Source organism: Zalophus californianus, chromosome 3 (genome assembly GCF_009762305.2).
Source record: "Zalophus californianus isolate mZalCal1 chromosome 3, mZalCal1.pri.v2, whole genome shotgun sequence".
Lineage (NCBI taxonomy): Eukaryota > Metazoa > Chordata > Mammalia > Carnivora > Otariidae > Zalophus > Zalophus californianus.
The window spans coordinates 2,592,384-2,619,473 of NC_045597.1; the positions used below are offsets into that span (position 1 = coordinate 2,592,384).

Here is a 27,090-nt window from a genome sequence, read left to right on the forward strand (position 1 = left end):
CTCTAATTTCCCATCTCTCCCTGATCTCTCCCTGTTAGGACTTTCTGAAGATGTTTTCCCCCGATGTCTTCCGGCTCTTCTGCATGCGGAGCAGTTACAGGTCAGGTGAGTGAGACGTGAGGCCCGGCTGCACTCAGGCGGCTCAGGGAAGGGTCCGTGGACAGTGTTTGGGGAATGGCTGAACACGGGCTCATGCCTGAAAGGAAGCCGGAGGATGCACTATCAGGAAGCATAATCCCAGCTCCCAGCCAGAAGGTTCCAGAAGCTTGTCTCTTGGAGGCCGTGGGTTTTCCAGTCGACCCCCAGCTCTCCTCTGTGTGGGTCTGGACACGGGGCCCAGGTGGAGGGCATGTTCTCAACACACTGTAAAGCGCTGAGTTTGAGAGCCCGTCCTCGCTCCCTGTGCTGAAATACAGAGCCCTAAGTCCCCACCGTTGGCTGGTCTCCTGAGAGGTGGTGTAGGGCCCAGGGATCTCTCCCGCTTCCCAGAGTCACCCATCTCAGCAGGAGTGAACCCCTTGGCCAAAGCATATTGGGAATGGTTTTCGTGTCTCTTCCAACGTGCTGAGGCCCGGGTCAGCGTAGACCCTCATGACCCGAGTGGGATAGGGGAGCAAGTGTCCTGCGTCTGCCGCTTGGCCTCTGGCCAAGAGGCGCCAGGCCTGCAGGGTGCCTCCCACGTCCCCTCCACAGCCATCGACTACAGTGATGGCACCATGCTCGAAGCCAAACACCTCCTCCTGGCGGCGGCCGCATTTGTGGAGGACGCCCGGGCCTATATGAAGGGGCAGCTGGTGTGCGGCCCCATCAGGGACGATGTGCTGTGGGAGAGGTAGGTGCCCTACCAGCATCCACCCGAGGGTCCCGGGCGCCAGACATGGGGCTTCCTGAGACGGGAGAGGCTTTCAGAGGCTGAGGTCCCCAGGGGCTGCTGGTGCAGGAGGTGCCTCGGGCGAGTCGGTGATCCTTTTGGGGACAGACGAGGATGCCCTGCGTGCGGGGTGGCTGTGGGGGGGGGGGGTCACACCTGTGCTTGGACGGGGCGCTCACTGGCGTTTGTCGGTGAGCCGTACAGAGGCTCTGGTCACCTTGCTCTGCGGGTAGGAGCCCAGTCCTTCCCCATGCCTGGAAATCGGGGAGTCTGCAGGAAGTGGGGTGAAGACCAGTAGTGGTGGGCAGTAGGGAGCTAGTCTCGGAGACAAAGCTCAGTGTGTGAAGCAGCAGGTGTGCAGGTGGGGGGACCGAGGGGACTGGAGTGTCCTTGCCATGGCTGGGGAAGGAAGCGGGGGGCGCGTGCTGGCGGGCGGGGGGGCGGGGCTCCAGCCGCAGAGGGAAGGACGTGGAGAGGCCGCAGCCTGGTGCGGGAAGCAGGACACACTCGAGAGCCCAATGCGGGCCGGGTCCCCGGGCCCCCGGGCCCCGCGCCCGGCAGGCCTGCTGCTCAGAGGCTCAGGCTGTCCGTGCGCAGGCGTAGCTCACAAGGGGTTGGGGGCAGGGCGTGAGCAGCCTCCCTCCACCGGGACCTGGGGCCACCCTCCCCCTCAGGGAGGCCGGGCCGTCATCGTGGTGCCAGGTGTCCTGCCTGTGGGCTCCTGGGGAGGGGGGCCGCATCGTGTCTTGCTCTCCAAGCCGGCACCAGACACGTGTGCATAGCACAACAGCTGACAACGCGGCATACTGTCGTGGGACCCTTCCTTCTCACCGCTGCGTTTGTAAGCCGTCGGGAGGTGCACATACACGGTGTGCTCAGACCCAGGGGTGAGAGGCGTTCCCCGAACTTGTGGGTGACGGGATGGTGCCAAGCTGATCTTACCCCGTCAGGACTGTGAGCGCTCCCAGGTGTGAGCCCGGCCTAGGAGGGCCGGGGGCGAACTCACAGTCACTTCTGTGCTGCGGGGGGGGCCAGACTGCACCCCGTTCCAGCCGCTGGGCCGGGCCAGGGGCTGAGGAGCATCGTGTTTCTCCCAGGCTCCGCCACACCAAGCAGGCCGTGAGGGCTGCCCTGGCGGACGACTTCGACACGCCCGCGGCGATGGACGCCGTCATGGACCTCATTCACCACGGGAACAGACAGCTGAAGGCGCACGCTAAGGTGCGTCCCCAGACGAGGCTGTAGGGTAGGTGGTGTGGTGGGGGCTCCCTCCTCGGGAAGGCACAGCCGCCACCCTGCCAGCTCCCTGCAGTGGCCTCCAGGCCCCCCACCGACTTGCGGGGGCTGCTTCGTCCTGCACGGGGCTGTGCACCGCCCCCCCCCCCCCCCCCCAGAGCAGGGAGGTCCTGCACACCGACAGGTGGCCTCCCGTGTTTGCCACCACGGGAAGCGCGGCATCCTCCCGTTTGCTCAGAGGAACTCTGTGGAAGCTGAGCTTGCTAGCACGTGAGATAGGACATGGGGGGGAAGCCGTGTGTGGACCCCACTGTGCCCACGCAGCCTGGCCCTGCTCTGGGCTTGGCACCAGTGCCATTGATGGGTCTCTCTGCGTGTGCCAGTGACCTCCCAGAGACCTGCCCGCTAACACTGTCACACGGGGGGTTAGGTTTCAGCATCTGGATCCGGGGGACACCAGCATGCAGGCCCTAGCAGATCCCCATCTTACAGATGGGCAGACGGAGGCGCAGGGTTCCGTGGTGTGCCAGTGAGGGGCCCCCGCCAGGGTCGTCCCCGCCGCACGAGGCATGGCCCAGCGACGGGAGCAGCGACCGGCTGCGTCCCTGTGTCTTTTTCGTCGTTTCCTTGGCTCTTCACGTGCCGCCTCTGGGTGATCTGTCACAGGAACCCGGCGGTCCCAGGAGCCCTGCCGTGTTTGGCTCCGTCGTGTCCTACGTCGAACAGTTCTTCGAGACCGTCGGGATTTCTCTGGCAGTCAGACAGGTACAACCTGCCCTTCTCAGTGAGGACGCCTATGTGTAGTCACCACTGTCTCCTTCCCCTTTTATGTTCATTTTAATGGACAATTGTGTCGAATTTATTTACGTTCCTGAAAAAGCAAACAGGCTCAGAGCTCGTGTTTTATTACCTGACGCTGCAGGGATTCCGAGCAGAACCCGCGGCCCCGCTTGGCTGCAGACCGTGTGCTATCCGTCTGCACACGTTTTGTTTCTTCTGAGACTCAGAGTGCAGCTGGGCGCACAGGAGGATGACACTTTCCGGCCGAGCCCCTCGCTGTCTCCCCTGCAGGGGTCTGGGCCGTGCCCCCCCTCCCCGCCCAGGCAGCCTTCCGCAGGACGCCCCTCCTCTCCCCGGGGCCCCGCTCCTCCCCAGCACCCTCCCCGCCCTGCTCCACCGTGAGGCCACTTTTAGACACTCGGGGAGCAGGTCGTGAACATGAAGGGTCCAGCCCCCATCATCCGTATGCTGGGACCGCTCACTCTTCCCAGATCGCGCTGCCTGGCCCTTGTCAGAAACTGCTCGCTCACCTCCCCCTCCTCGACAGCAGACACTGGATCCCGCTTTGGGCTCATGTTTTTTGTGACCAGAAATACGGTCCTTTATCGTGGAAGCAGCAACTGAGGATTCTGTAGGTTGGAGAAGCCTGACCCCGAGCAGAATGTGCTGTTTCTTTCACACCCGTGAGCACAGGCAGGCACTCGGATCCCCTCCCCGTAAGGAAGAAGTCGTGTAAGTGGGAGAGGGCCTGACCCACCGAGACCCGCAGCTGGGCGTGGAGACGGTCCGTCTGTGAACAGGCGGCGAGAGCGCACGTGTGCGCGACCCACACACGAGGTGGACGGTGCTTTCCGTGTTTGGTCAGAGGAACAGATCCGGTTTCAGGAGTCAGCATGGCTTGCACTCCCAGACTGCCTAGGGAGCCAGCTGATAAAGACCCCACCTGAGACGTTAGCGCATCTGGGATGGGAGGAGGGCTGCCCAGCCAGGTCGGCCTCATGGAGACTGCTCCCGAGGACACGGACAGGGGAGCCCTGGGTGTGCGCCTGCCGGCGGTGTTGGGGACCTCTGCCTGGTTGAGCAGGGCACGCAGGCCAGGAGAGCCCTGGGGAGGACGTGCTCTGGGTCGGCTTGGCGCTGCGCCCCCCGCCCCACGCCCCCTCCCAGCTGGGCCCCACCGTGTGGGCAGCTACCAGGGCCCTGCTGACCGCGCCGCTCTGCCTGGTGTAGTCTGTTTCAGGGGACGACAGCCGGGCCACTCTGCACAGCGTGGTGGAGCAGCTGGTCCAGTTCCGGCTGCAGGTCCGGCAGTTCGCCCTGGCCTCAGGAGCGGCCACCAGGGAGGCCCGACGGCAGCAGCTGCTGGACACACAGCCCCTGCTGGAGGCGTGTGACGCTCTGCGCCGGGACCTCGTTGCCCATGGCATCAGCATTAAGGTGAGCCACTGGGCACCGTCACCCCGACGAACTGTGTAAACGGGGCAGCATCGCACAAACGTGGACCAGGCAGAGCCCGGACGTCCCGAGCCCCCGACCCCAGTGCCGTCAGGAGGGCCCTGTGGAGGCAGCGGGTGGGCACTGAGCCCTGACTGGCCCACTTTCCCCTGGTGCTTCCTCCCCAGGACAGGAGCAGCACGTCCACATGGGAGCTGCTGATCAGAGGACAGAAGACCCCAGACCGGCGAGCTGACGGCCCCCAGCACCGTCCTGTGCTTCCATGAAAGTTTCCCGTTGTGGCTGCTCAGTCACCATTAAAGTCAATCCAACCGATACCATGCGCCTGAGAAGTGGATTCTTCACGGGCCAACACTGGTCCTGATGCTGGCCCCTGGGCCCCGTCACGTGAGGACCGTGAGCCCTGGGCGGAGGATGTAAGTCCTACAGGGGGTCTGGGGCAGTGCTGAACTAGGGATGAGGGCCCTGAACGGGGCACCCCTTCCCCGCAGAGGGGAGGTGGTCTTCCTACATTTATTTGTTACAAAAGTAATGTGTTGACCATAGAAAACCACCGTGTGCTGGATGCACCGGTGAGAGCAAGACACAGGTCTGACCGCAGAGCAGGAGGCAGAACCGGCGCCCACACCGCGCGGCCCGCACCCCGCTCTCCGTCCCTGGCCAGGCCGCCCTAAGTCCGGTACTGTCGGGCACGCATGCCCTGGTCACTGACCTTCAGGACCCCAGGAGGCACTGGTGTCCTAGCCTACAGGTGAGGAAACCCGCTCAGAAATGGACTTGCCGACAGCGACCCAGCTCGCGCAAAGAACCCACCTGGCAGGTAGGCCCTTGACGAGGACACCCAAACAGCGTCCCTTCAGTAAAGGGGATTACTGTCCCCTGACGGCCAGATGCCGAACCTGGCTACGCCAGTGTACTTCCGTGCTCTGCGATCTTGGTCTCAGGGTAAAAGCATGTCCTTAGCTGGAGCCAGTAGTCCATATGGGTTATTTTTAAATCAGCCACTGGCTACTTGAATATACTCCTCATTCCCATTTGAGCAAGAGAATTTGTACTTATTCAGATCAAAAACATAAAAATAGTTCTGTGACTCCTGATTTTTACCTTCTGTGGAACGAAAGGACTACATTTTAACAAGGTGGGTAGGCACAGGTGAAAACTGACAGGCTTTTACATGTTTGTCTTTCTGCTGACAGGAAAGCTGAAAGGTGGGTTTGGGCTCTGTAAGAAAAAAAGAAAACTCCGCATTGAAATCAGATTTGCCTTTTAATGATTACCAGGATTTAGATGTAATTTCCCAAAACAAAATACAGTGACGCGTCTCAATTACATATGAAACAAGAGTGGCAAACATTTTAAGAAATCTGGTTTTAAAGTAGAATCGGTCTGGGGTGGGGGGGGCATCTGAATCAGAGCATCAGCCCAGAAGGACATAAGGGATCCACACAGGTCTGGTCCTTGTAGAAAGCATCGTGAAACCTACAGAAGTACTTATAAGCGCAGGAACCGACCCTAGGGAAAAAGACACTGGAGAAGCAGCTCTCTGGCCGCAGAGAAAACCATCCACCCAAAGCACCATCCAGAAGCCCACCAGAGGCTAACAAGGCATCTCGCAGACAGCACTTCTTTAACAGAATCTATTCCTGAGGACACACCCACTTTCAACGACAGTGTTCAGTGCCCCCATTCGGGTGCCCTCCAAATGTCCAGCTTTGTCTGCCTCCTCCCGAGAGCACACGGATGGGCCACATCCCAAACGAGGGCTCCATGACTGCCCCGGGCGTGCTTCCTGCCACCACGGACTCGGGTGCATGCACACAGAGGAGAGGGCAGAGGAGAGGGCATAGCCGCGGGTACCCCAGAGCCCCACCCACGTGCTCTGGGCTCAGTGTCTTGTTTCCTCCAAAAAACCGATCACTGATTGTTCTGAAATATTTCAATTAAGCACAACCACTAATGCTTACTATTTCTGCCCAATTTCAACCTAATCAGTGTTCAAAATAGCTACAAGAGGCTTTTTTTTAACAGGATCGACAGGATCCCTGTGAGGGGCATCCACCGCAGACACACGGGAAGCACGTGGGTAGGGAGGAGGTAGGGAGGAGGGCCCGTGGTCCCAGAGCACACACAAAGCTCAGCGGCTCGTTTCCTGCTGAGCAGCTAAGAAAAGTTCAGGGATACTTGGTTTGGTGTCACTGTAACATCTCCAGCTCCACGTGTAGCCAAAAATCCACCCATGGACCACACTGCTCTGTTAGCCCGAGGACTGGGACACAGGACGTGGGTTCTTGGACAAACGCAGCCTCCCGGTCCGTGTGCTGCTTGCTTCCCGGTGCCTCAGCTCAGGCTTCAAAGAGTCTGTGGAAAGCGGGCCCGACCTCCGCAATCATGTCGGTGGTGGTGGTGGAGCGGCCATGCTTCTGGAAGGCCTGGTGGCTGCACTGCCTCGTGAGAGAGCACGCACCCACGGCAGCCAGGAGGAGAGGGCTGCACCTGGAGGGGGAGGAGCGTCAGACAGCAGCGGCCCCCCGTGCTGGTCGAGGTTTATAGTGATCTGCAACACCAGGGAGTACTACCGAAGACCTGAGAACATGGGCTCCCGCCCCCCTCAACAGATGCCCGTAGAGCTTTTGTTTCCACGTGTACACACGCCGGGCAGGGACCTGCCCCCTGCTGTGCCACCACCCCATGGCCTCGCATGGCTTCACAGGTGGGGGGGGGGGGCTCCAGACCAAGGACACCCCGCCCCAGCACAGGTGGCCACCACCGTCCCACGATGGGTGTAGCAGACGGGGGCCCTGGAGAACTGGACCCTGCCTGCGCTCACGGCTCTGACAGTGGATGTGGGCCAAGCCTGCTTCTCTGAGTTCTGTCTCCTACAGAAAACTCCCATCTTGCCAGACAGTAGTCAAGGCCAGCTCACCTCTGCCCTGCCGGTTTCTGTTCCACTGTTTTGCTTTACAGAGGATACAGATCACACTGCCCAGAACAGGGTCACCCCAAAGCCATCAGCACTGAGCCACAGGGCAGGGTCCCGACTGCCCACGGAGCAAGAGCACCCCTGCTCTGGGACTGCTTCCGCGGAACACCGATGTTTGACAAGGCTACGCATTAAACGTATGGGCAACCTGAATGGCTTGCATGATTCAGAACTCTCGGGGGGTGGGGAGGGCAAGCAAAGACGACACATACCCATTTGTCTTCTCGGGTCCGGCGAGCAGTGCCCAGTGCACCAGGACACCCAGGGCGCCCGACAGCAGGTCTCCCTGGCCGCCACACCTGCGGCTGCTGCCCTCCTGGGCGCACTCGAGCACTGTGGGGTGAGAGGGACATGGCCGTCAGGGACGAGCTCGCCTGTGCCCGAGGCGCCATCCCAATCCGTGGCAGCTCCTCCTGTATGTTCTTAACCAGGCGGCCTGGTTTACAGGAGAGCAGACCCAGGCTGGCGCAGAAGCACCTGCCTGTGTGGCGCAGGCGGCGAGCAGACTGGTCCAACTCAGGCCTGCTGGAGCAGACGGGGAGAGGCGCATAGGTACCCAGGGTCCTCGGGCCACAGGGCCCTGGAGCCTGGGCTGCCCACAGCCCCTCAGGGACATGCGCCATCTTCAAGGAGGTGCATGCCACACTAGCACCCCTACGCAGACCCAGCCGGCGGCTGCTCATCCATTTATGCTGTGTAACCAGCAGCTACTTCAGAAAACGTGTGGTTATATCCCCTCAACATGTCAGAGTCTAAAGCATTTTCCAACATGAACCCCAAAGGTTTCCGGGTCCCTCGGAGAACACTCCCTCAGTGTTTCCTGTCCAGGGTCGGGGGCATGCGAGCGAGCCTCGCGCTCCCTGGTCAGCAGGCCTACACCACGACAGCAATTCTGTATTATGTCCTGTTACCATAATGAGTGCGCTCCCTGCCTCCCACTCAGACTACGTGAGGGAAGGGCCTGGCTGCGGGGCACTAGGGAGGCTCCGCATCTCACGGTCACTGACACCCACCATAATCTCCCCCTGCTGTTCCCACTGGGCAGCTGGCAGGCCCCGGGGAGAGAACGAGGGGGAAGCTGCCACACATCCAGCACCTGGCGACCCCCTCCACCCGCTCAGCTCCCAGCTCCCTCATTTCCAGCCCTTCTTAGAACAAGATGCAGTGGAATATTCCTGTAACTGCCTCTACCTCTACCGCACTGGCAGGCGGGCCGGGGGTCCTGGAGCGCCACCTGCCAGTAGGGCCCCCCTGCATGGTTTCTCCCAGATGGCAACAGAACTAGCCGCCGCACCTGACATCAACAAGGATGAACACTCAGCGTGGTCCCCGCCCTTTGCAAAACAGAGAAATAAAACCAAGCTCTTCGGGAAGCCCCTGTGTGTGGAACATGGGTGACACAAGGGACCGCGTGTGTCATCACTGTGGTTTTCCAGGGGCTGGTGCCCAGCACCACCACACTGAGTGACACATGTGAAGCCCACAGCTACCCACCCTGTTCACCATCCGAGAGCACGTCCTGCTCCCCTTTCCGGACCACGGTCACATTCCCCAAGGCCTGGCTGAGTCTCCACACAGCTTCTCGATCGCTGCCGTTCCCAGGCTCTCTCAGCTGCAAGGTGGGACAGCAGACCACGCCGTTGTCAGACACATGAAAAGAGCCCACTGTCACGGGTACATCCTGCCCGTCTACCCTGATCCTCAGACCGCCCCCAACCACACACACATACACTCTCTCTCCGCCAAGAGCTCCAGCCCCACACATGGAAAGGCACAACACATCCACTAGGGGGAAGCAGGCCCAGAAGAGCTGGACAGCAAGGTCCTCGGGTGGATGCACAAACACCACTCAGGGACCCTCCCCCTACCTTTGGATCAGTTAGGGGACACTGCCCAAGGCTGGAGTTTCACAGGTTTGCAGAGGTGACAACTCTGAATAATCACGCACTAACATCTATGGGACGCTTACTACGTAAGAACTCGGGGGTTTACATTCATCATCCCGTTTCGTCCTCAGACCCTATGAAGCGATGCTCTCAGGACCCACAGTTCACAGGCGAGGCAACGCAGGACAGGGATGGAGTGCTCCGCCCAGAGCCCAGCACCCCGCCTCTCCCCCAGTCAGAGATGTTCTAGGGAGAAGATCGCCGTCATTCCATGCACCACCGAGAAAGAGGAGCACTGCTGGCATGGGGGAAGCATGCATCTCCTTGCTGGCCATCTGCAAGTCCACCTCTGCAGGGACAGCTGGGGCAGAAGCAGAGCCGTCCCTCACCCCTCCTCAGGATGGGGAGGGCTTACACCCCATCTTTTGGGCGGTCAGCAAACTCACCACAGCTTCAGAGAGTCTGCTGAATTCCACGTGGTTGGGAGTGAGAACGGCCTTCCGGTAGCCCTGGATGAGGGCTGGGTGCTGAGCAATCAGCCACAGCCCGTCCTACAGACAAGGACAGGTACATACAGCACAGCCTTAGGGGCCTGGCTGGGAGAAGGGGCAGGAGAGGAGAGTCACACTCACTGCATCGATGACGACGGGGATGTCCCTGGCCTTGGCTGCTTCTAAAATGCCCTGCAAGGAAAGAAAGATATGCTGAGCAACAAGGCCATCACCCCTCAGTGGAATTAAAAGACGACCAACCAAGCAGTACCTTGAACTGCAACATCAGGTCATCAACAAACAAAATGATAAATGCATGCAATAAACAGAAAAAGACCCAAATGAACGGACAGCAGCCCCCCTGTAAGGCAGGGGCCCTGGGAACTCTGGAACTCTGGAGTCCGTGGGAAGCCCAATACACAGCGCTGGGCCAGGCGAGCCCATGGAGGCTGACCGCAAGCTAGAGGCTCCAAGTGTCCCACCAACATTAATCCTCAGGGTTCCCAGATGAAAAAGCTCAAGTCTGCAGAATTCCCCCAAATCGTGAGTTTTTATGCATTCTAACTCTGTGTTTTAAAATAAGTGACAGTAGGGGCGCCTGGGTGGCTCAGCTGGTTGAGCCACTGCCTTCGGCTCGGGTCATGATCCTGGAGTCCCGGGATCGAGTCCCGCATCGGGCTCCCTGCTTGGCCGGGAGTCTGCTTCTCCCTCTGACCCTATCCCCTCTCATGTGCTCGCTCTCTCTCTCAAATAAATAAATAAAATCTTAAAAAATAATAATAAAATAAAATAAAATAAGTGACAATAATAAAAGTCAATCACCTCTCTGAAAAAGTTATACTAAAGTCTGAGGTTTTTTGCCAAATTACTTATCTATCTACGATCAACATGCATACGGTCGCTTATTATGAACCACTATTTTACAAGATGACACGTTGCAATAGCATTAAAACCATCTCCCCCTGAAACACACACTTGAAAGTAGAAAACATCGAGTCAAGACCCCCACTCCAGGATGCCTGTGTCCTTACAAGAGGACGAGACCGGCACACAGACAACATGGACACAACCAGATGAGGACACAGTGGGCAGGCAGCCGGCCGTCTACCAGCCAAGGACAGGGGCCTCAGAAAAAAAACCAAACCTGCTGACACTTTGCTCGCGGACATCCTCCAGGACCGGAAGAAAACAGACGTCTGTGCTTTAAGCCCCCGCCTGCGGTGTTCTGCCGAGGCGGCCCCAACAGGCACAGACAGACGTCCTCCATCATTTCCAGTGCCCCACCCCACCCCCCCAACAGCATGGACTCCCTAGGAAGTGCCTTCTGGCCCCAAGAGGAAAAACCAAGGAAGCAGCAAATGAATCCTGGACAAGGGAAGGCTGCTCTAATGGCCCTGAGTCCTCATCTTAAAGAAGTGTTGACCTCTTCGGGAGACAGCTTCTGACTGAGGCTCCGAGGGAAACGAGTCCACAGATAGCGACTGGGCGTCTAGGACATCACCAGGACAGTCCCGGACCCCGGCGAAGCTGCTGGCACTGAAGGACACGGGCTCAGAGTCCAAAAGACTCAGTTGTGTGAACTTGAATAAAATCACTTTACTTCTCTGCAACTCCATCTTCTGGTCTATAAAATGAGGATATTGTCTCAAATAATTTTTTTTTTTAAGATTTTGTCAGAGACAGCGCACGTGCGCTCCTGAGCACTTAAGCAGGGGGAGCAGCAGAGGGAGAGAGAGAAGCAGGCTGCTGAGCAGGGAGCCCGATGTGGGGCTCGATCCCAGGACCCCGGGACCATGACCTGAGCCAAAGGCAGACGCTTAACGACTGAGCCACCCAGGCGCCCCTCATATAATACTTTGTATGCGGATGAGAAATATCAACTCTAAAGAGGTACCTAGTTCTTGGCAAGGGAGTTGGCAGGCCACAAGTGGCGGCTGCAGGGGAGGTCACCTGCCAGCATCGCCAATCTCACCTATGGGATGGACGGCAAAGGAGGGAAGGAGCCACACCACCACAGGTCAGAAGAGGCTGGGTGCCGGCCGAGCAGCGGCCCCGTGTGTCTGGCAGTAAGTCCAGCTACAGTCAGTCGGGGGCGCTCCCACGTGGGAGGTGGCGCCAGGGCGGGGGGATGGACCCCGGAGCAGAGGCCAGGCAAGGGCAGCCCTGTAGGGGAGAGGGGGCTGCTGCAGCCGCCACCACCTGGCCATACAGCACCTAGACATTTATCCTGAAGGACACACCCAAAAGAGATGGACAAACATAGGTGCAGAAATGTCTGAGACATCACTACCATGTTAAGAAAAAGCCGTAAACCACCTAAGTGAACTACTTAAATACGGTATATGATGATACAGCTATTAAAAACCTTGAGAAACATGTACATATTCTACCCAGGAAAAGCCTCCAGGACTCATTACATAGGAGCATAAAGAGCATGAGGGGAGTTAGCCAAGAGCCCACATGCTAGATCCAGAAACTGCAGATCAAAACCAGCGTATAACGTGGAGGACTGAGTAGCACCAGCAGCAGCAGCAAGCCCTCCCCCCAGCTCATCTACACGTTCAGCATGTTCCCCGTCAGAATCTCCAATGCCTCTTCCGGTCCTAAAACCCCTGTGGACATCACAGGACCCCCAGCAGGCCAAATACTCCGGACGCAAACAAGGTCAGCAGGATCACATAGCCGCCACCATCAGGACTGGGTGTCGCGGCACAGGGACAGCCATACAACTCCATGAACAGAGACGAGAGCCCCGAAATACACCCCTGCCTTTCTGTCCAGACTTTCAACAAGGCTGCCCAGATACAAGTGGAGTGGTGCTGGAACGGAATATCCACTCCCTACCCCAGACACGAAAATGTACTCAAAATGGACCACAGATCTACATATAAAAGCTAAAACAAAGCTCTCAAAACACATGACTTGATCAGAATTAAAAATTCATCCTTTAAAAAAAAAAAGAAAAGTGCAGCAAACAGGAGTTCCTCCAAATGTGAAGCAGGGTTATCACCAAAGTCTGTACATGAAGATTCGGAGAACTGCTTGCAACAGCCAGAGTGGAAGCCACCCAATCGTCCGTCACGTGCTGGGTAAACCAAACGTGGTCCACCCGCACAAGGGAATACCCAACAAGGAGAGGAGCGGAGCACTGACCCCCACCACACACACACGAGCCCCAGATGCTGCCGAGTGAACACAGCTGGCCACAAGCACCGCGTCCTGTAAGACCGCATTGCCCCAAAAGGTCAGGAATTGGCAAATCCACAGACCGCAGGTGGAGGAGTGGACGCCAGGCTCTGAGGAGTTTGAAAGGAAAAGGGAGCAGTTGCTAATAGATGTGGGGTTTCTTTCTGGGATGATGAGAATGTTCTAAAACTGATCACGGTAGTGGCTGTACAACTATGAAGGTACTTAGAAACCAAGAACTGGGCGCCGCCGGGGTGGCTCAGTCGTTAAGCGTTTGCCTTCGGCTCAGGTCATGATCCCAGGGTCCTGGGATCGAGTCCCGTATCGGGCTCCCTGCTCTGCGGGGAACCTGCTTCTCCCTCTCCCTCTGCCCCTGCTTGTGTTCCTCTCCTGCTGTGTCTGTCAAATAAAATCTTAAAAAAAAAAAAAAAAAAGAAACCACGAAATTGGACGCTTTAAGTGGGTGAATTGTGTGGCTGTAAAAACTCTGAAACTGAAATTAAGAACTCTGCACCTTACGACATGGCCACTTCAGGGGTGTAATTTAATTTCTCCAATTTAATTTCCTCATCAGGAAAAGGAAGATAATGGGACGCCTGGGTGGCTCAGTCGTTAAGCGTCTGCCTTCGGCTCAGGCCATGAGCCCAGGGTCCTGGGATCGAGCCCCACATCGGGCTCCCTGCTCAGCGGGGACCCTGCTTCTCTCTCTAGGCCCACTGCCCCTGATTGTGCTCTGTGAAGTAAAATCTTTAAAAAAAAAAAAAAATAAGGATAAGGAGAGAAATCTATCTAATAGGGCTGTTTTCAGGATTGCACCAGATAATGAATTTGTTCAGGAAACATCTAGTAAGTGTCTGCTATGGAGCAGGCAGCAAGCGGGAAACAAACAGCATCCGGGCTCCTTGCTTTGTAAAATGGGGAGAATACCAGCACCGACAGGAGGGCTGCTGTGGGAACGGAGGGTAGCAAGAGAGAGCACGCGGAAAACGCACCCAGTGTGAGTGTACAAGTCACAGACTGTACCGAGCACCGTAACCCAGCAGAACATAAGGACACAGAGCCGAGCGGATGAGGAAGGTGCACGGCCGTCTCGGGGCCTCCGGCCAGTGCTGGGTGTGGCCCTTGCACACGTATTTGTCCCAAGGGAGAAAAATACTTATGAGGAATTCTGGTAAAATCCAAGTACGTTTTCCCACTCATTTAAACCGTTGTTTCAAAAATAAGTTCATTTCTCATCACTGATCTTAAGTTTTCTCTGCACATGAAATCCTCTGCTGAGGAATGAAGTGGCCAACACTCGGGGAGCCCAGGGAGACGTGGGTGAGGGTGAGGCGTTGATGCCCGGTGTGGCAGCTCCTCGGAGGTGGGCAATGCCTAGGTGTCAGGTGGACGGCACAGAAAGCCATGCTGCCACGGCAGGACAGGCTCGGGGCCTGCAGCTCACCATGGAAGCCGAGAGGGCCGTCTCCGTTTGCGGTTCTGTTCCAGAGACAGCCTGACAAGTGGCTTCCTGATGCAAATTGCCATCAGACCATGCAGAGTCCGCTCAAGCTGCTGTGACAAATGCCACAGGCTGGGTGGCTTGGAAAAACAGGAATGCACTGCTCATAGTTCTGGAAGCTACAAGTCCAAGATGGGGGTGCCGGGGGAGGGTCTCCTACAGGTCACAGACCACTCGCCATGTCCTCACCTGGTGGAAGGGGAAGGGAGCTCTGGGGGCCCCTTTATAAGGGCATGAGTCCCATTCAGGAGGCTGCTCCACCCTCACGACCCAACCACCCCCCTCAAAGGCCTCACTTCCTGACACCTCACCTTGGGGGTGAGGCTTCCAATACATGGATCTGGGGGGACATGCGTTCAGGCCGCAGCGTAGTCACCGACAGCCTACGTAAACAGCTCTCCTGAGGAAGCAGCAGACGAACCCCGAGGCTGCTCCACACAGAAGTCAGACGCGTCTACACCAACGGCATGTGGGTGTCTCCCAAGTATGTAAGCGAGAAACAGCACCCTGATGTGAGAACCCCAGTGAGCACGAGAGGAGGACAGAGAGGCCAGAGAACCTCGTGAGCTGCACTCTGTCGTGACCAAGTGGGGCCAGAGGTTAGCGGACGAGTCACAAAAGGTCACGAAGCCCATTGTGCCAACAGTCCTCCCCACTCTGGCAGGCGCCCTCACTGGCCTCTCTTCCCAGAGACAAACCACCTGGGAGAGGCCATTACAGCCCAGCCACCCGTGCAGGGCCGCCACATCCTGATGCGAGTGCACAGCAGACCTGCCGTCTACACATGGGCTTCCCCACCCGGATCCCCCTCACCTCACGTGAACCAAAGGCTCTTGCGCCCTGCAGCTAGGGTTTACTCCTACTTTTCGGCAAGTGGTCGAGATCAACGACGCTGCCTGCATGTGACGTGCCCCACGATGGCTCCAGGCGGCTCCGACCCAGGGCCGCTCAGACTTTGCAGCGTGTCACCAAGGGTCACTGCTCGACTGTCCGGGAATGGCTCTCCGATTACTTGTCCCAAATGAACTGCTGGTTCATTCGGCACCCATTCTCTCGGCTCTTTGTGAGAGGGCTGAGTGGCTGTCCCTACCCTCCAGGCGCCCATCACCATGCTTCTCATTCCAGAGGGGAGACCCCTGAGCCCCGGGCGGTCCCGGGGAACTCCCCCCGCCCCCCCCGCCGCAGTATGACAAGTACGACAAGCTGAGGCCCCGAGAGCAGGAGACTCCTTCTGTCTAATCTATTTCAGGGTCATTCTTCTCTCTGCCTAGTGCCTCCTCTCTCCCCCAAACCATCTTAATTTTTCCATCAGGAGGCCCCAGAACACTGAACAACACAAACTCCAAGAAAACACTTTTCTTCTGACTCCACAAGCTGAGTCTATGAGGAGAGGCATGTTCAATAATTCTCTACATTTACCTTAACGTTTTCGAGAAGAGTATCATCTCGACCCAGGCCGGGTCCCACGACCAGGGCATGCAGCCGGGGCAGCCACTCCTCCACATCATGAACGGCGCCGGGGCTGTCGCTGCATGGAGAAAGCAAGGCCGGAGCAGCTCAGTCCGATTTGCACTCACTGGCTGGGGAGCCCACACGTTTTTCTGGATTTCCCCAGGTCCTTCTCCTGTTGCAGGACCCAGGCCAGGACCCGAGCCTGCATCTAGCCATACCTCCCCCGTCAACTCCGTAGACGGGCTCATCCTTTCACACCCCAAGGGAGAAATCTAGCTTTCAGCATCTAAACGAAGCTATACAGAGACATTCTGGCTACTTTCCAAACAGTCTTCACCCTCTAGAATGAACCGCTTTGTTTCCATCACACAGGGGTACCTTATGTACTCAAAGGGGCACCTGTGAACCCTGTCACTTAGAAGAGGACCTGAGAGCTGTACGGGATTGTGTCATTTCACCACACCACCTTCCCACCCATCTCGCTCGACTCTTAGAACCCACTTTGTAAGGCTTTGCCCCCAACAAGTCCACCATGAGATCCAAGCACCTGTGCTCAGTCTCCGTATCTGACGGACTGCAGGGACACAGGCCCTTCCAGAAGAGTGCCAACAGTTCTCCAGAACACCCCCCCTCCCCCGTTCCCTGCCCATGCTGAGCTCCCAGCTGCTGCGCGCTGGGCTGTCCCTGCTGATACGCACTCCCGCAGAGCCTCATCGTCTCCTGGCTTTAAACACCTCCCACGTTAACACCCCCAGATCTACGCCTTCCCCGACCACCCCACTCTTGTCCGACACATCACAGCAATGCTGCCTGGATGTCCAACAGGCAACTGAAAACACATCCAAAAGCCAGCTCCTGATGGTCACCCCCGCCAAAACTGCACCCCCAGGTTCCCCCCCTTGTCAAGTGACAACTAGCTTCGATCAAACCCAGAGCGGCCTCCATGACTCTCATCTTTTCCTTCTACCCCATAACCCACCTGCCAGTAGATCCTGGGGCTGCACTTTCAAATGTACCTAGAATGTGACCCCCTCTCCTACTTCTACTCACCAGGACGCTGACAACTCCCTTCTCATGCAACCCCTGCTCCCACCCTAGGCCCCAAAAGCTCATTCTCCACAGCAGCCGGCTAAGTCTTTAAAATGTACACTGGATCCGTTGCTCCCCTGCTCAAGGGCTCTAGCACATCCCTTCTCCCTCTTCCTCGTTTACGTGAAAGCCGAAACCCCTAGGATGACCCCCATGACCTGCACACCTTGGCCCTGAACCTCTCGGGGCACCCGCCCCATCCTGAGTCTTCAGTGCTCCCCAAAACTCCTTGGCTTGAACCGCGGCGCCAGCCCTTCCCCAGGTCTGTAGGTCCCTACCTTAGTGCCACTCTCTGGGCCCCTGCCCACCATCACCCTAGTGAAAACTGCACATGGGCCACGAGCGTGCACACATAATGCGTGGCACGCGTGCTTCCCACACGGCTGGCATTCCCTGTCTCCTGCCCTGCCCCTCTGCGTGGTCCTCATCACCCTCTGACATCCTTCTCTCTTGCTTGTCCGTCTCCGGAGCTGTGCTGCCCAATAGGGCAGACACCAGCCACATGTGGCTATGTAAATTTAATTCAGCTTCTGAGTCCCACCGGCCACATTTCACGTGCTCAGCAGCCACAGATCTGGATAGCACTGAGAACGCGTTCACCACTGCATAAAAGCTCTAGGACACAGGGCTGCCCTAGAAAGGGGGCTGCACGGGAGCAGGTGTTTTGTCTGCTTGGTTCAGTGCTGTCCCCGTGGAAGCCAGGGCAGGGACGGACAGTGGAAGCATCTGCTGAGCGAGGGAATGGCCGGTGCCTGCTCGACAGGCCCCTCATTACTGCTGTGGGCAGCATAGCTGCAGGCAAGGCCAAGACTCTGTTAGGAAGCTTCAGCCACTTCTGACGGACCACGGGGCAGCCTGGGGGCATAGCGCCCTGGGGGTCCAAACCCCTCCCATGCCGTACACACATGGCTGCTTGTCTTCTGACCAGACAGTGGGCTCCTTACAGCCTTCTCCTTCTAACAGCACCTACCTACCACCCCCCAGTACAGCAGCCGCTCCACGGAGGGACTTAGAGCCCACAAGAAGGCCCCATGGCCGAGGAGCACAGCTGCAAGCAAAGCACCCCCGAGCGGCCCCACTCACAGAACTGGGTGAACAATCAGCTCCGGGCTGTACGACTTGATCACAGGTGCAGCCTCCCGGGTGCAGAACACGTGGGATAAATCTGCGCCCTGAGAAATGAGCACAAGGGGCTGACTCAGAGCAGGGCCCGCTCAACAGACACGGAGGTGGCCTCAGCGCCAGGCCCTCACCACGGCCCTTAAACTATAGCGAGGTGGCTCAGAGGAAGATGGAAGCAAAGAAAAGGCCTGGAAAGAAAGCAGACTGTCGCTGCCACCCAAGAGGCAGGTCAACCCAGAGCAACTCTGGCTGCATCACCCCGAGGGCCACGGGGAGCACATTTCACATTAACTGTGCCAACTGGGCCATTAGGACTTGATCAAAGGCCTGAGAAATCGCCAAGGCATAAAGACGCCAACTGCTTAAGTGGGGACTAAAGCGGCATTCTAGGATCATGGTGGTGAAGGACAATTCTAATAAAACTTCAGTTAGGGGTGCCTGGGTGGCTCAGTCATTAAGCATCTGCTTTCAGCTCAGGTCAGGTCAGGATCCCAGGGACCTGGGATCGAGTCCCGCATCAGGCTCCTTGCTCCGCGGGAAGCCTGCTTCTCCCTCTGCCTGCCATTCCCCCTTCTCGTGATCTCTCCCTAATAAATAAAATCTTAAAAAAAAAAAATCCAGTTCTGTTGTCACTGCACAAGGTTAGGATAGATTTAAAGGTGTTTCTCTTGCCCATGATTACCCTAGGACATTGAGATTTCTATCAGAAAACATTTCTCTAATCATATTTAAAGAATCCAACTCTTGGGGCGCCTGGGTGGCTCAGTCGGTGAAGCATCTGCCTTCAGATCAGGTCAGGATCTCAGGGTCCTGGGATCGAGCCCCGCATCGGGCTCCCTGCTCAGCGGGGAGTCTGCTTCTCCCTCTACCCCTCCCCACTGCTCGTGGCCTCTCACATGCTCGCTCTCTCAAATAAATAAAATCTTTAAAAAATAAGGAAAGAATCCAATGGTTGACTAGACAGAAAAGCTGTAAATAGACCTACCACTTTGAGAGCTGAGATGGCAGCAAAGTAGGGCGCTCCAGTGTACCTACAAAGGAAGATAGGGACAGTCAACATCCTCTGAGAAGGCCAGCACACCAGGGTTATCAATGGGACATAAAGACAGGAATCCCTGAGCCCAGGGCCCAGCACCTCGTAGCATGGAGCCCAGCAAGGCCTGAGCTCCCAACCCGAGCTGAGATCGAGAGTTCGCCGCTCAACCGACTAAGGCACCAGGCGCCCCTGCCACGGAAGACCTTCATACCACGTCAGGACCGCTGGCTTCTCTGCAGCGCTGTGTTCAAACTGGAGGCTTGCAGAGGCCGTGAGAACTCACAGACAGCGTGGAGAACAGCGGCACACAGCCAGGCGCAGAGACTCACACACCTCCCGACCCCACCCGCCCCCCGCGTCCATCCCAGCATTCCTGTCTTTTTAACATTGCTTCCAGCACAGAAGGGGAGGGCAATTAGCAATGGGCAACAACATTTAGGATGTCTGCACTCTGCTCCAGTATCAATTCTGGGAATCGATCCCTTGGAAATAACCAGATGCACATATAAGTAGAAAAATATACAGGTATGTCTACAGTCATACTGTTTAGTTGGGAAAAAGAACAGAGGTGACTGATCGCCTATCAACAGGGATTGGTTAGTAAGTTACAGCCATCTTTACAACAAATACCACAAGTCCACTCACCAAGAATCGGTCTCTAGGAACCAACATGGAATGACTGATACCCAGGATACTGCACTGAATGAAAAGGAGGTCACACCAGCAAACAGCAAGTATACATAATGCAAAGCCCTGACGCTTGTTTCCTCTGTTCTGTAATACAAGTACCTGATGTAAGCTCTGACTGCAAAAGCATCCACTTCCAACACCGCTATCTCAAACGCTTCACCAGCCCAGGACTAGGGAGAAAGCCAGGCCACCCCCACCCCCTTGAGGCTAGTTTGTTTTAAAGATCTTGGTTGATTTTAGGGCCCCTGGGTGGCTCAGTTGGTTAAGCGACTGCCTTCGGCTCAGGTCATGATCCCAGGGTCCTGGGATCAAGTCCCGCATCAGGCTCCCCCTGCTCTGCGGGAAGCCTGCTTCTCCCCCTGCCTCTGCCTGCCACTCCTCCTGCTTGTGCTCTGTCAAATAAATAAAAATCTTTAAAAATAAATAAAAATAAAGATCTTGGTTGATTTCAATAACTATTTGGGCGGCCACTTGTCGTCTCTCTTCCGGTGCTTTAAATTCACCAATAAGAAGTGAGCCCTTGAGACCTTAGGTGCCCACCCTCACCCCCAATGAAAGTAGAACCCAAGCCCACATGATCTGTCCACCCACCTCGCTGTGTAGCCCCAGTGCTGTGTCATTTCCAGATCTTGTAAGTAACACACCTTTATTTTTTTTATAAGTTTCCTGAAAGTTGTTGCTAACGGGCATCTTGTGATCATAAGAACCACGGGGGCAGCTCCAACTACAACACTGGTTATTGGCAGAGACTGGCACAAAACAGTGACAACGTGGTCCAGTTTTGTAAAAAATAGTTACGTACACAGAAAAGTCTGGAAGGCTAATAATGTGCCCGTGCTGCATTATTATATGGGGTACTATGAGGCTTTCACTTCACACGTTTCTGCAGTGTTTGAATTTTTACAACAAGCAGATAATACCTTTATAATCAGAATAAAGATGACCCTACTTTAAAGGTTAGTTCCCAAAGCTAATGGACATATTTTAAGTTAGATAATTACTCCCTAGCATGCTACACTACCAGACTCATCTGAAAAGAAAGCCTGATGGCCAGTTCTTCCCAGGTAAATGTCCCAAAATACAAGGCAGGAGAGAGAGGGGATGCGAGGGCTAAAACCCCCGACTCCCCCAACTCTCAAGGGGTCAAGGGCCTGAGGGCCTGGTCGAGGCCACCGCGCTGCCGGCCTCCATCCCAGATGCCGGAGGAGGGCTGTCCTTTAACTGGGGACCTAAAGGAAGACAAGCAGCTAAGAGCTAATGATCCAAGAATCCACAATGCAGCTGGAGAAAAAAACAGATGAGAAAGGAGAGCCAGTAACAGAGGCACACTTCCCTCATCCAAAGGGACCATGTCTACAGACAGAAAGGGTTCACCAAGTCTCAAGTACGATTAGCAAGGATAAGACACACCCGGACACATCCAGAAGAAACTGCAGAATTCTAAAGAAAAAGAAAATCTTATAAACATCCAAGCAAGAACAAGTTACTTATAAATTAAAACAAACTTCTTTTTTGTGGTGCAAAATACAGGCTAGAGGACAATGCAATCACATGATAGTTTAGCAAAGAAAATCATGCTACCTGAGAATTCCTAACTCAGCCAAGGCACAAAAGCCCACCCACCACAGCAAGACACAGTGGGTATGCAAGTACTCCGCAGGGTCCCCTGCGTATTGTCAAAGAAAATGCCAGAAAAGGGGCGCCTGGGGGGCTCAGTCGTTAAGCGTCTGCCTTCGGCTCAGGTCATGGTCCCAGGGTCCTGGGGTCGAGCCCCGCATCGGGCTCCCTGCTCCACGGGAAGCCTGCTTCTCCCTCTCCCACTCCCCCTGCTTGTGTTCCCTCTCTCGCTGTCTCTCTCTCTCTGTCAAATAAATAAATAAAATCTTAAAAAAAAGGAAAGGAAAATGCCAGAAGAGGCCAAGGACTCCCACCCCGAGTGCAGACCACTAGGCCAGGCAGGAAGGAGGCAGCGGCGTACGAAGTCGTATGTAGTACTAGGGGCTGCGCTACGAGTTCCCTAGCAGTTCTCAGATCAGTGTTAGCGCTCTCCCGAGTGGCATTTCTAATCCATCATTCTAGTTAGAAAAGGCAAGCCCTAGCTAAATTTGAAAGCATAACAGTATTTCCAGATTAATAAAAGGAAAAACCTAGCAAAAATAAGGAAAAAATGGAAACGAAAAAAGAAAACATAACAAGTCTTAGAAAGTACATTAGGTAGACTAAATGTAAACAGGTTGATTTGCCTTATTAAAAAGAGCAGCTACTGTCACATGGGGTTAAGAAACAAATCAAGCTGTGTATTATTTATAATACACCTAACTATGTGATAAACCGCTGAAAATACACAGCCAGACAGAGACAGCGCATCAACATGAACAGAGAATAAGCAGTAGCTGAAATGGTAACCAAGGTCGAATTTAAGTCAAAGGCAAAAGTATCATTTATAAACAAGGATAAATTATAAAATTTTATGTGCAAACAACACGGCAGCAAAATCCATAGAACTAGAAAACAAGCCTTGAAAAAAGGCTAGCATCTGTCAAATTTCCTTAATGGCTTCCAAGAACATCTTCAAATTGACAAAGTAAACCAAACACATGGTTTTCTCCTGATTACAAAGTAACATGTTTATGGTATGTAGCCTGGTCAAACCAGGAAAGTATAAAACAAGAAAAAACAGTCCCAGCCCCGAACCGTGAAGGGAGTCTCCACACTGACACACCAGTCAACAGCTCACTCGGGGCCCTTACTGTTTTTCTCCTATTCACAAAGTTCATCACTGAAAAATCCCGGGTGTCGGAACATCAGACTACACTGAGACATTACTGGGGTCCAACCAGACAGAGAGACGGACGACTGACTGATAAGCAGGTAGAGAGCCAGACAATAGAGACTGACTGCTTAAACACTAACATTTTCCAAGTCACTTACTCCTGGCAGCCTCCAATGACGCCTATTCTTCCATCTTGGCCTTTGTGCTTCTTGGAAGTTTGAGGAGGTATAATATTTCTCACCAGCTGCAAAGTATTTTCCATATCCTTTATCGAATGTGCTTTATGCAGTGAAAATGCTCTTTGTAAAACTAAAAAACAGGAAAACGGAATCATTTAGAAAAATATCTATTAACATACATAAAAAGAGAGACTGAAACAAGATAGCCTATTAACCAAAACACTTCCCAAAGCTGACTTAACATGGAGGCTGTAGATTTTTATCCAATGGTTTCCTTATTTTATTTCTGTAAGCAAATGATGCTTAGAAATTACAACACAACACTAACACTAGCTGGACATATCAAGTTTGTTTTTGAAATGTATCAGACGTTTCCAAGGTCTAGTTAACCTTTCAGAGAGTGTTTTTAATGCATTACCACTTAATAAACTACTCATATTCCAGTTCAATCTTCCATTATCAGGTCTCTTCTCTCAAACTGGAAAAGCAACCTCCCATATTCATACTCCCAACCTTCCAGTCATGTTTCTGACACTCAATTAGATACTAATTAAATAACCTAGAAATGGTCTTCTAAATAGAGAATATAGCTTACACTGGGTTCAAAGCAGCATTTTAAAGAAAGATGAAAAAATAAATTAAATAAGATGATTTTGAATTGTCTCTAAATAGCTAGATTTTAACTGCCTTTCTAGAAAAACTTCCCTCATTACATAATTGCCTTGATATTTAACCCAGCTCAGCTGTGAGAGAAATGCCATATTCTGTAACATGTTGTGTATTCAAGGTTTGAATAGATACTAAAGCACGTTTTCTCTAGAATTAAAGCGTCTTTGCAAATATACACAATACTCACACAAGGAACCCAAAATTCATTTCCTTCCAGTTATCTCAGCAGCAGAGAAAAACCAGGCAGGTGTCACAGTTCGAATGAAGACCAAAAGCTGCCCCAGCTCCATAAGGTAAACAGTTTTATCTTTAAAAACACTCTTAAAATTCTGCTTTTTATTCAACAATTTTATTCAAGTAATTTTAATGAGTAGCTGTAATTGCCTCCTCAGTTGATGTGCCAGGTGCTGAGACCTCCACATGTGAGAATATTAATTACTGTCAACCCAACACTTTTCACCTGCTCCCAAACCAACACAAGACTAAAACTTAAAACAGAATCACTGTAAACCTTTGGCCAAGAAAAGGCCCAACTGGGCTTGCTCAGCCTTGGCGACAGCCGGCTGATCCCTCTGCTTCCAAAGTCTGGTGCCAAGTCTTCCATCCTGCCCCAGAGGCACCCAGCTACCAGAGCAACCCAACTCTCTCCTCCCACCTCCCTGGCGCCTGTTCACGCCCCCCCCCCCCCCCCCCCCCCCCCCCCCCCCCCCCCCCCCCGCCCGCTCGCTGTCTCCTCCTCGCCCCCATCACTGTGCACTCCCTGTGAGCTGCAGGAAGAGTACTAGGGCTGCCGCCATCAGATCCGGTGACACATCGCTGCCTGCTGAAAAGCATGTCCACCTCACCTGAACACGTCCAGCTTAACAACATGATCCGCCAATACAAGGATATCAAAGAATGGCTGTGCCTTCAAATTCCTCACATCATGAAACACAGTTGCTTTTTAAAGTCTAGAAACTGTAAAAGTGGAGTCCAAACGCAACCAATCACGCAAGGGGTGTTCTGGGTTCCTTACAATGTTGTGGGTTTATCAGGTTCCAGTACCTTCTATTCAGCACTTCGTCACACACAGAGTGTTCCTAAGACCGCTACCCTTTGCCGACACAGAATGTGATACAGCTCCCACCCCCGGCTTCAGGACAGGTGTTTCCCCACCCTCCATCACCTCGGAGTCTGGCACAGATCAAGACACTCCATAAGGGCGCCTGGGTGGCTCAGTCGTTAAGCGTCTGCCTTCGGCTCAGGTCATGATCCCAGGGTCCTGGGATCGAGCCCCGCATCGGGCTCCCTGCTTCTCCCTCTCCCACTCCCCCTGCTTGTGTTCCCTCTCTCGCTGTCTCTCTGTCAAATAAATAAAATCTTAATAAAAAAGACACTCCATAAATGTTTGATAAATTAAAAGCATCTTAATTTATTCTCATTAGCGGCCGGTGTATCCTTTTACAGATAAGGAAACTAGAGCCCAGAGACACAGGCCTGGGAAGACGCCTGGGGTAGTAATGGATAAGCCAGACCAGAAGACACCATTTTACCAAAATGCTGCCATTTTACAGCAAATCATTTTTCCTTAACCAAATAGTCACCACACCGACCAAAAGACAACAACGATCAAGTCCTTAATAACCATTTGGGAGGGGAGAATAAAATCACTTGAGAAGTATACCATTTTCACTGTTTAACCAGTGCGTATGGATGTGAAGTAGATCCACTGCTCACCGGCCTCTGTCCCATCCACCTGAGACGAATGCCTTGTTAGCAAAGGGCCAAATGAAGGTCAATTACATCTCTCTCCACTTCAGTTACTCAGTTTCAGCTGGCTTACTAGCATGCATCATTGGACTTATCCACAGAAATATTTAAATATAAACATCAATGTTCTCAAGGATAAAAACAGCTTGACAAGAGGTGATTTAAAATTTATCCCATTACGTAACTTCATCTTCAGGACAATTCTGAGCCTGGAAGAACAGGTCAAACCCGTCTGATTTTTGTTGTATGGAAGTGGTGGAGGGAGCCTGGAGATGGAAATGGATTTCTTCGGCCTGGGCTGTCTTCTAGAATTACCACCTACAACGCTCTGGGATAAGCCTGCGTCTTCCTGCCAAACTGTGCTCCAAACCAAAGGGAACCGCAGCTAATCTGGAGCAGCTGACAGCAATCCTTACAGTACCCGACAGGCCCTAAAGCTAGGATGGGAAGCCAGGGCTCTAGAACTCCACCTGTTTTGGGGTGAAAGTTCAGCAAATCAGCCTAAAAATAAAACCTTGAACAAATGCCAAGAGAAATACAGCTAGTTAATCACAGTGTGCAAATTCGAGACAAATGGCTACCAATAAAAAGTCTGAACTGACCGGAAGCCCCTCTGCTGCCCGTGCGAGTAAGGGAGGTGCAGAAGCTAAGAGACCTCTCAGTGCCTCTCAAAGCAACTGGCACCTGAAGCTAAGGTAATGCTGTGTCAACTGTACTCCAATTAAAAAAAAAAAAAGGCATTTGGAACTATCGTGCGGAAAAACAAAAAGCCAAAACTCCCTCTAACAATTATTCTCTGCTCTGCACCACTATATATACGTACGTAGCAAAATCTTTTTACTATCTTAGCAAAAGTGAATTTTGGCATTTCAGCTAGTTATTGGCTGGGGAACCGCGGATGGCGTAATTTTCGCATTTTCTCAGGGCCTCTAACGTTCCACACAAAGGTGGGTAAACAAACCCCTCCACCGAGTGAGAAATGGGATAATGCAGCCCACACGAACGCACACGTTCCCTAACGGTCTAAAACACACTCCTGTATTTTACGTAAATCCTCCTCCACCGGGCAAACGGGGAGGAAAACACGTTCCGACGGGGCGCGGGACTCCGAATAAGACAGCCCTGTTTCTTACACGCCTCCGTTCTTTCTACACCACCCGTCCTGTTTAACAGCCAAGGCCGGGGCGGGGTCCTCGGGGGTCGCTCGGGTGAGCCCAGGCGCGCCCCGGCCCCTTGCCCCGCGGTACCGGCGCTTCCAGCCACCCCACCCCCACCCCCGACGCGGAGGCGGCTGGGCCGCGGTCGCGAGCGAAGCCCTCCTCGGCCCGGCCCCGCGGCCGCACGAAGGCCGTGCAACTCCTCGCGGCTCCCGGGCTCCCCGCGCGAGCGGCCCTCGGCGGCGCCCCCCGTCCCGACGAGCGCCCGCGGCCGGGTACCTGCGTCCAGCGGCAGCTCGCGGAGCACGAGCGCGGCCGAGAGCAGCGCCACAGCGGCCGCGCCGGCGAGCACAGCCCCGGCCCCCGCCAGAGGGGCCATGCCTGCAAGGCCGGTGTCGCTCTTACCTCGGCGGCAGGCCCCGGCGGCCACCCAGACGGGACCTGCGGCCATCGGAGGCCGGGCTCCCGGCCGCCCCCGCGCCGCCGCCGGAACCAGAGCTCGCGGCGGACTTCCGGCTCCCGGCCGCCCCCGCGCCGCCGCCGGAACCAGAGCTCGCGGCGGACTTCCGGCTCCCGGCCGCCCCCGCGCCGCCGCCGGAAGCCGACCCTCGAAATCTAGCCTCGCCCCACCCACAGCCTGGCCTCCATCAGTCGTATACGGTCTCTGATGATTGACAAGCTCAGTGCCCAACCCCGCAGGGCCCCAGCTCCCGACCCCTGGAGTTTTGCCGGGAAGCGGGTTCCGGCGTCTAGATGCGTCTCAGGGATTTAGTGTTTGGGGTCTTTGC

The 27,090-nt window shown here is 54.8% G+C and overlaps 2 protein-coding genes across 6 annotated transcripts in view; one reads left to right on the plus strand and one right to left on the minus strand.

Annotated features, from left to right (window-relative positions):
- Positions 1 to 5,765, plus strand: part of CARS2 (cysteinyl-tRNA synthetase 2, mitochondrial) — a 45,287-nt gene extending 39,522 nt beyond the window's left edge. The window contains exons 10-16 of one of the 3 annotated variants that reach the window (XR_003519129.2): positions 39 to 105; positions 694 to 832; positions 1,969 to 2,092; positions 2,774 to 2,872; positions 4,118 to 4,324; positions 4,510 to 4,758; positions 4,889 to 5,765. Coding sequence is in view for 2 of the 3 variants with exons in the window: in XM_027589576.2 (XP_027445377.1) it covers positions 39 to 105; positions 694 to 832; positions 1,969 to 2,092; positions 2,774 to 2,872; positions 4,118 to 4,324; positions 4,510 to 4,608 (735 nt within the window). In the remaining variant the exon portion in view is untranslated. Of the gene's footprint in view, positions 1 to 38; positions 106 to 693; positions 833 to 1,968; positions 2,093 to 2,773; positions 2,873 to 3,029; positions 4,325 to 4,509 lie in introns of those variants that run through there. The other 2 variants (XM_027589576.2, XM_027589578.2) reach the window with 2 other exon arrangements.
- NAXD (NAD(P)HX dehydratase) lies at positions 5,590 to 26,822 on the minus strand. Of its 3 annotated transcripts, none has more exons than XM_027589580.2 (10): positions 26,708 to 26,822; positions 22,707 to 22,857; positions 19,035 to 19,080; positions 18,011 to 18,099; positions 15,806 to 15,914; positions 9,841 to 9,891; positions 9,655 to 9,759; positions 8,817 to 8,934; positions 7,535 to 7,655; positions 5,590 to 6,835 (listed from the first exon to the last, which is right to left on the minus strand). In XM_027589580.2, the coding sequence occupies exons 1-10, from the start codon at positions 26,751 to 26,753 to the stop codon at positions 6,685 to 6,687; spliced, it is 987 nt and encodes a 328-aa protein (XP_027445381.1). In that variant the 5' UTR covers positions 26,754 to 26,822; the 3' UTR covers positions 5,590 to 6,684. The 3 variants fall into 3 exon arrangements, with proteins under 3 accessions (XP_027445381.1, XP_027445380.1, XP_027445382.1); XM_027589579.2 differs by having other exon boundaries at positions 26,582 to 26,795; XM_027589581.2 differs by lacking the exons at positions 15,806 to 15,914; positions 18,011 to 18,099 and having other exon boundaries at positions 26,582 to 26,796.
- Positions 26,823 to 27,090: the final 268 nt, after the last annotated feature.